This window comes from Rhagoletis zephyria, unplaced genomic scaffold (genome assembly GCF_001687245.7).
Source record: "Rhagoletis zephyria isolate East Lansing unplaced genomic scaffold, Rhagoletis_zephyria_1.1 Rzeph_scaffold_00148, whole genome shotgun sequence".
Taxonomy (NCBI): Eukaryota; Metazoa; Arthropoda; class Insecta; order Diptera; family Tephritidae; genus Rhagoletis; species Rhagoletis zephyria.
Window position 1 is genome coordinate 238,977 of NW_016157232.1, and position 8,914 is coordinate 247,890.

An 8,914-nucleotide genomic window follows, 5' to 3' on the forward strand; every position below is an offset into this window, starting at 1 on the left:
AGTACCGCAGACGATGGAACGATGAGCTGTATGAGCTTTACAACGATATGGACATAGTGCAGCGAATTAAAATACAGCGGCTCCGCTGGCTTGGTCATGTCGTTCGAATGGACACCGACGCTCCAGCTCTGAAAGTATTCAACTCGGAACCCGCTGGTGGTAGCAGAGGAAGAGGGAGGCCCCCACTGCGATGGAAAGATCAGGTGGAGAAGGACTTGGCTGCACTTGGCGTCAGTTGGCACAGAGGAGAAACGACTGGCGTGCTTTGCTGAACTCGGCCAAAATCGCTTAGGCGGTTACAGCGCCAAAAAAGAAGAAGAAGAATAAATATTGGATAAACCAAAGAAAAAAGGAAAATCTTGTTAAAATGTCGTGTCCCTACTTATTTTTCTACCATTGTATGTAGGTATGAAATTTGTGACCGAAAAAACTTTTACAAATGCTTTGGTATTTATTCATATTTTGACCTCGTTTAGTGAATGCAATTGGTCTCATTCCCATCATTTTTGGAGTGTTGCACTCTGTTATTGGTACTCAAAATAGGTTTGAAGAAAAGTTGTTAATTTTTATGATCTAAAGGTGCCGCCAGGAGTTGACATCGTAAATAATGTTTATTTCATATTCTCTCTCTTTCTCTTTGGCGCTTACACATATGTTAGTGTTTGGCCGAGCTTCTCCTCCGAGTTGTGGCGTGCGCTTTGATATTGTCACACAGAGGGGAGGAACCTACAGTTTTACGCCGACTCCGAACGGCGATTGCATTTTTTATGAGAAGCTGTTTTTTATGGCAGAAATACACTCGGATTTTTGCGTAGAGNCACATATGTTAGTGTTTGGCCGAGCTTCTCCTCCGAGTTGTGGCGTGCGCTTTGATATTGTCACACAGAGGGGAGGGACCTACAGTTTTACGCCGACTCCGAACGGCGATTGCATTTTTTATGAGAAGCTGTTTTTTATGGCAGAAATACACTCGGATTTTTGCGTAGAGTTCGGTTCTCAATGACCGCCCTTATAGGAAAGTTTCCCCAACTAAAAAACTAAAAACTACAAAATAACTCCAGACTCTTCCTGAATATTTGACCATTTTTTTAATTTAAGCCTTATAATTAATTTAATATTTTTCTGATTTTTATACCCGAGCGCCCTGCCCCTAAGGCTATGCTTACACCTTTTCACTATCACACTTAACTTTGCTTACTAAGTAGTGTTTGCCACAATATGAAGAACAGCGCGCAAAATAATAACAGTCGCACAGGTTTTTTGAAAAATAAAAGGGTTCTTTATAGATTTTGTGTTTTTTTTTGTTAACTTTATAAATACTTTACTTTAATTTTATTAATTGATTTAAAAATTTTTATCCTGATTTGCATTTGCAAGCTTTGGGAGATAAGTACATGCGGCACTAACCTCTTTTTCAGGTGTATTTTTTCTTAGATTTTGTATAAAAAAAAATAAAACCTGTATAGGGTTGGTCGAATGAATTCCCTCCTAGTCACCAGTTTCCAGTCTTTTCGATTGCTGAGTATGAGGCCTTATGTTAGACAAAAGACGGAGTATAAAGGACCCAAATGGGGGAAATTAGACTATGGTTACAGAAGATATGTAATAAAGTAACCGACGAAGACTTGCGCTTATCTCCCAAAGTGTTTACCGCCGGTAAACCCAAATGAAGGTTAAAATTTAAAAACAAATTAATAAAATTGAAATAAAATCTGTGGATAATTAACAATAAACTACTTTTTCGAAACTACATTATAGAAAGGCCCCTTTTATTTTTCAAAAAAAAAAAAAAAACTGCAACAGATATTATTTTACACCCTGTATATGATAAAAAATTACTAGCTGGAAAAAGGAGTACAAAAGAAGTACAAAGCTAATAAAGGAGTACATTTCCAGATATTTTTTTTTGGGAGTACAAGGGAGTACATTGCAATAAAAAGGAGTACGTTTACTTCCAAAAGCAGTACGTCTGGCAACCCTAGGTTGCAATAACACAAACGACAATACATTTTTTTATTGCACTTTTAAATGGGAAATAATACCAAAATTTCCCATTGCTTATTTACACTATTTGTTACAAAAACGGTTTAGTGACAGAAGGAAAAATATCTTTCTTTATTCCAAAAATACAATTAAACAAAAAATGTGATATAATTCATAAATAAAGTAATATTCACAAAATATTTTTACTTATGAAAAGTCTAACAAATATATAACAATAGGGAAACCGCCTTTAAAAACTGCTCGACAAATTGGACATAGCGCTTTTGTATGAATTTTATCTGCATGCTCTTTAATATGCTGAAAACGTTGCGGGCAAACTTTAAAATGTTTGCATGGAACAAACAAAAGTTGCCGTTCCTGTTGGCAGCATACAACACAGAGAATATTCTTTTGAGTTTTATCTTCAGTTGAAATTTCTGCATTATCATCACTTTCTACACATATGTATGTTAGTGTTTGGCCGAGTTTCTCTTCCGATTTGTGGCGTGCGCATTAATATTGTCACACAAAGGGAAGGGACCTAAGTTTTACACCGACTCCGAACGGCGATTGTGTCTTTATGAGAAGCTGTTTTCCATGGGAGAAATGCAATCGGAGGTTTGCTATTGCCTGTCATTAAAAAGCAGTTTCAGAAGTGAACAGAAGTGCAATTCTATTATTATTATTTTTCTAAGCGGTTATAATGCCAGCAGAGCACAGGAGGGGAGGGGGCGGAGGACGCGAGCACAACGTTGGACGCGGGGTGGCGTGGGGCGGCGCGGGAACGCAAAACCGCCGCGACGCTGAGCACTTTCAAAATTGTATACTTACAAATCCGTCCATTTAACTTGTTCATGTACAACTTTTGTCAAATGTAACTGGGTAACAAGTACTTCCGAGTGGCCTGGCACACAGAGCAAAGCAAGGTCTATATGTTTACCAACATACTTTAGACTTGCATTTCCGAACCAGTCTGAAAGTACTTAATTAGAGGGCTTACAGTGGCGGTCAAAAAAGGATGAATGGTGTTTCGGTTTTAATATTTACAATGTGTTTCCAGCTAAATTTTTTGTGATATTTTTTACGTGTCTGCAGAGACTCCTTGCCCTCCTCCACCTATTTTTCACCACGTAGTCCACGTAGGCTTTGAGAATTGCTTATACATATTCGCCAAAAGAAAAGTGAAGCTTGTTACCATTAACTTCGAAAAATACCCCAGATCCTGACCCAGAGCCTGTTTTGGAGCCATCAGTAATGTGTGAGTCCTGGCTCAGTGCTGGAATTAAACCAGAATTCAGCCTCAGGGAATTCAAAATTTTAGAATCTCTTCAACAAAGGTAATGGCGACGTAATATCCTGTGGCATTGAATTCCCAAATGCCGCCAGTAATTTCCGTATCGCCCCACTGAGAGTTATACCAGCATCCGTTTCTTTTTAGTCTGCAGGTGGCTTTTAAGGCGTCATCACGTATAAAGACACACAGTTATGGTAAGTGCAGAAGCGCGTTAAGAGCACTATATACCATTCAAAACACTTTAAGTTAAATATAGAGGCTACCAATCAACCATAAGATTCATTTCGTGGACCTTCATTTACAACTGGTGCACCCCCATATTTTCTTTCACGCAACGTAGACCACCGTCGAATCTCCCCATGGACCCATGGGGGTTCACCTGGACCACTTTGGGAATCACTGCTCTAAAGCATTCTGTAGGAATGACTTGCATAATGTCTTTAGCCTCATCCTCGTAAGGGCTGGACACTAGCACAGGGAGTTTTCGTCTGTATCTTTTGAACCAGAGTAATAGCAACTTCGACATCAACGGACCAGTGCCCTGTGAACACTGCAGTAAGTTAGTAGGTATCTTCTTTGCTCATTCCTAAGAGAGCTTTGGTCTAAGTCGGTCGTAGGACGCCCATCCTGTACGGTTCACCCTCTGCTTAGGCTTCGAGTGATAAATTTCGGTAATTGTTGCTTTTATCTCCCATAGCGAAGCGCCCATGTCCACCACTTCGGACACATTCAGTGCAGAGCCGCACCTTGCTAGTTCGTCCGCTGCCACGTTTCCGTAAATGTCCTTATGACCCAGAAACCATATTAGAGTAATTTTGTATTAATCAGAGATATAGACCAGCTCTCTCCTACAGTATTCTACTAGTTGAGATGTAATAGAGGTAGAGGCCTCAATGGCCGATTAGCTTTCCGAGATATTCAGATGAATATTTAAGCAAAAATTACAGGAATTTTTTTGGCAAGAGATTTCGCACTGAATTTAACTAGTTGCAAATCAAAAATATGGAAAAACCATATGTATTTATTAAAAAAATATACAAAAATATGCGCAATAAATTTGCAAAAACAGGTATTTTTTCCAAAACATGCCTATTTAAAGGAAACTTCATTAATCGTAAAGATTTAAAATCAACGCGATTTTTTATCAACTTAAAACTTACACTTACTAAAATTTAAAGGGCTTTAAAACTGCATACTCAAAAAAATTCTAAAAATCTGACTAAAAAGCTGAAAATTTAGATGCAATTTTGCAGAATTTTTATAATTATTGCACAAGGTTTGAAATATGAATTTATATGGTATTTGTTAGATAATGAGCTATACTTTTATATAAAGTGATAAATATTGAATAAACAAAAGAAAAAAGGAAAATCTTGTTAAAATGTCGTGTCCCTACTTATTTTTCTACCATTGTATGTAGGTATGAAATTTGTGACCGAAAAAACTTTTACAAATGCTTTGGTATTTATTCATATTTTTACCTCGTTTAGTGAACGCAATTGGTCTCATTCCCATCATTTTTGGAGTGTTGCACTCTGTTATTGGTACTCAAAATAGTTTTGAAGAAAAGTTGTTAATTTTTATGATCTAAAGGTGCCGCCAGGAGTTGACATCGTAAATAATGTTTATTTCATATTCTCTCTCTTTCTCTTTGGCGCTTACACATATGTTAGTGTTTGGCCGAGCTTCTCCTCCGAGTTGTGGCGTGCGCCTTGATATTGTCACACAGAGGGGAGGGACCTACAGTTTTATGCCGACTCCGAACGGCGATTGCATTTTTTATGAGAAGCTGTTTTTTATGGCAGAAATACACTCGGAGATTTGCCATTGCCTGCCGAGGGGGACCACTGCTAAGAAAAAACCTTTTTTCTAATTTTTTTTCGATGTTGCTTTGACCAGGGCTTGAACCCAGGCATTGCGGAGTGGAAGCGCGCACTGCTTACCACTACACCACAGCGGCCTCCATATACATATATATATCTTACTGATGTAAAAGAAAACCTCATATACATATGCATGTATATCATCAAAAGCAAACAAAGGAACAATTTTATATGAAGGCTGGGGTGACGAGCCAACGAGGACTGCCGCTAAAGAGACAACATTTACTTTTTGCACTGAAATAAGATCGCATGACTTGATTTCTCATATGTAACATTTTTGATAATGGCTTTATTTCACTCTCCCCATGGACATATGTAAAGCCATATCCATGTGAAGGGAAATAAAGCCATATGGCGTAATTTCCCATTGCTTTTTTGCACGGCGCCAATTATATCATTAAGTCTAACTCAGCATATTATCCAAAAAAGTTTGAAATCGGGGAAAACACCCCTGCTTATCTTGCAAAGGTAGTTTAGAGAAAGTCGAAACTACGTTATTAGATATCTGTGCCGGGTATACAAAGTTGGGTTTCGCCCGAACTTATACTTCTTTATTTGTTTATTGTTAAAAAAAGTGTAATAAATAAAAATTTTACGTTTTTTGGCCGAAATAACGATTAGTTTGCTGTAATTTTACGATTTTTCAACGAAATCTGTCAGCAGCGCTGACTCGTAGGTTTACCATTGCCTGCCAAAGGGCGACCGCTAGTAGAAAAGCGCGCACTGCTAATTACTACACCGCAGCTGCCGCCATTAGTTAAGATAAAAACAAGCAAACAAGTTTTGCTAGTTTTCTATCGTTCTTAAATAAAGTTATTGGGTTTGAAGTTTTAGGGAAAAAAAATAAAATCTTGGGATTTAGGTACAATTTCTTTGGTCCCAAATATTCTCCATTTTCGTATGTTCAACCGTCTGCCAAACACCCCGTATATTAAGATAACAATACATACAGTTATATTTGAATAAAAGCCTTTATATTTACCGGTGTCAAAGCAGTAAATAGTAATAATGGTGCCGCCGATAAGCCCAAAAGCCAACGCCAACCAAAGTTAGGGTAAACTGCTAAGGCCAAAGTAATTTCAAAGCAAGCGCCCAAAGCCCAGAAGCACTGAAAAAATAAAAAGATGTGATTCTTAATACAGTCGAGTGACCTTCGTTTTATAAAATAAATATATACAAAGTTAATATATGTCCATACCACTCAAATATTTGGTTTTAAAAATACTATACTTTCATAAAATACGCTTAAAAATTTCTTCGTTTTTGAAATACCTCATTGATTACAGAGGGCAACACTGATTTTGGTGCGGGAAATGTTGAAATAAAAGGTGATATAATCTTCCACTTAGGCTTAAATTAAGGCTTGAACTTTCGACTACAATCCCTCAAAATTTTATTTAAAATTTTTAATATAGTTAGTTGATTAATCCTTATTAATACATATGTGTAAACTAAATGGTTCCATTTGAAAAGACAATCTTAACTAATAGCCAAATATAAATTTAGTTGAGTAAGTAGAGTGGAGTACTAAACTTACATTTTATGATTTGTTTTCATGCAAATAGAGGAATATTAACTGAAAATCGACACCTGAGTGGATGATCGACGTATCTCAGCAGCCAGTTCGAAAACGCCCTATTTCAGAAAACACTTCAAGAACGTTTTATCTCAGAATTCGGTTAAAAAGCGCCCTAACTTAGCTGCCGATTAAAAAACGCCCCACCTCAGCACATTTTCAATACATTTTCATTTGAGATAGGGCGTTTTTAAACCAAAATCTGAAATAGCACCTTCTTAAACCAAATTCTGGGCTAGGGTGTTTTTCAATAAAATTCTGAAGTAGGGCGTTCTTGAAAAGTTTTCTGATATAGGGCGTTTTCGAACTGGCTGCCGAGATAGGTCGATCTTTCACTCAGGTATCGAAATATTTTCTTACTACGAAGATATGTGGGACATGCGTATAAAAAATTAATAAATGTGAAGTAAATACATATCGTCGCCCTTATGACAGAAGTATGAATGTGCAATTTTTTTTTTTGAGTTATTGGATTGACTTGATTAACCTTTGGATGTCCTAGGTTATACCAAAACCCTGAATACCATGTGTACACGGAAACTACATATTTCACAATGTCAATTACGTGAAAGCAGAGTTAGGTCTCATAGAAAAATTCAAACTTGATTTCCCAAAATTTTAGTTTTTATGCAGTAAAGAATTAAATTAATTAATCCCAACGACTTTTTACCCTCCATTCTCGCCCAACCGGCACGAGGGGCGCAGTCCGCACGACGTACGGAACCTTTTTTTTAGTTTTTTGGTGCCGAGTAGTGGAAACAGGAGTTTGTTAAGTGTCGAGATCTAAAACTATTCAGCTACAGAATCAAATTCATCAGCTGATTGGATATGCTAAAGATAGTATTTCAATTATTGAGAGTGGAAATAATAGTTTTCTTTATAGTAAAAATCGAGTCCGATACGTCAAACGTGCTGGAATGACAGTGTACAATCAACCGATTGTAATGAAGGAGCACCCTAACACCTTCTCTGCTTTTCAACTTTCTTGGTACTGCAAAAAGAAAGTGGAGAAAGGTAAAACATTCCAAATTCAACAGCCAACGCGCGCACACGGAGAAACGGCCACCGGGAAGTTTAACGGCAACAAATAGACATTTATATATATTATACCTGCTTTAATTATTAAAACTACAACATTTATAACGTTTTAAATATAAGGTTTTAATATAAGAACTCAGTCAATTTCACTTTCAAATTCATTTCAAAATCACTGAATACAACATATGNCCAATTGTTGCAAATTTTAGTGAATAAAAAATGAGTGAATTGAAAATTTGCTTATGGAATGCTAACGGTGTAAACCAGCGTAGATTAGAACTCAGTCAATTTCTCACTGAATACAACATAGATGTTATGCTACTGTCCGAGACACATTTAACAAATAAATATAATTTCTCCATACCTGGATACAAATTCTATGCCACAGCGGTGCTGATTAGAAATCGTCTAAAGCACAATATTCTAGAGTCAAAAGCAACAGCCTGTCTGCAAGCAACTACCATATGCTTACGAAACCGCGACCGAGACTTGAATCTATCGGCTATTTGTTGCCCAACGCGATTTTTAATCNTCACTGAATACAACATAGATGTTATGCTACTGTCCGAGACACATTTAACAAATAAATATAATTTCTCCATACCTGGATACAAATTCTATGCCACAAATCATCCAGATGGTAAAGCTCGTGGAGGCACAGCGGAGCAGATTAGAAATTGTCTAAAGCACAATATTCTAGAGTCAAAAGCAACAGGTTGTCTGCAAGCAACTACCATATGCTTACGAAACCGCGAACGAGACTTGAATCTATCGGCTATTTATTGCCCACCGCGATTTTTAATTTCTGAAAATTACTTTAAAGATTTCTTTGATAGCCTGGGTAATAGATTCCTGGCAGGAGACGACTTCAACGCAAAGCATACGTACTGGGGATCACGCCTTATTAACCCAAAAGGGCGGCAACTATACAATACCATTATAAACAGGCACAATAGACTAGAGGTCACATCTCCTGGTACTGGCCTTACTGGCCGATATAAAGAAGATACCAGACCTAATAGATTTCGCAATTACAAGAAACATATATAGAAATAACATAACAGCAGAAACTCTACCTGAACTATCATCCGATCACTCCCCTATATTAATAAAACTATATGAACAGACCCAAAATATCGA

The 8,914-nt window shown here is 37.2% G+C and overlaps 1 protein-coding gene and 1 long non-coding RNA gene across 5 annotated transcripts in view; one reads left to right on the forward strand and one right to left on the reverse strand.

Annotated features, from left to right (window-relative positions):
• The window catches only part of LOC108382557 (synaptic vesicle 2-related protein), a 281,392-nt gene that overhangs the window by 188,086 nt on the left and 84,392 nt on the right, over window positions 1-8,914 (reverse strand). For all 4 annotated transcript variants that reach the window (XM_017638936.1, XM_017638929.1, XM_017638924.1 and 1 more), the window contains exon 7: window positions 6,143-6,268. In XM_017638936.1, the coding sequence (XP_017494425.1) occupies window positions 6,143-6,268 (126 nt within the window). The remainder of the gene's footprint in view (window positions 1-6,142; window positions 6,269-8,914) is intronic.
• LOC108382643 (uncharacterized) lies at window positions 4,834-7,766 on the forward strand. The gene is made up of 3 exons (XR_001849700.1): window positions 4,834-4,846; window positions 7,309-7,312; window positions 7,661-7,766. It is a non-coding gene; the product is annotated as an uncharacterized LOC108382643 (long non-coding RNA).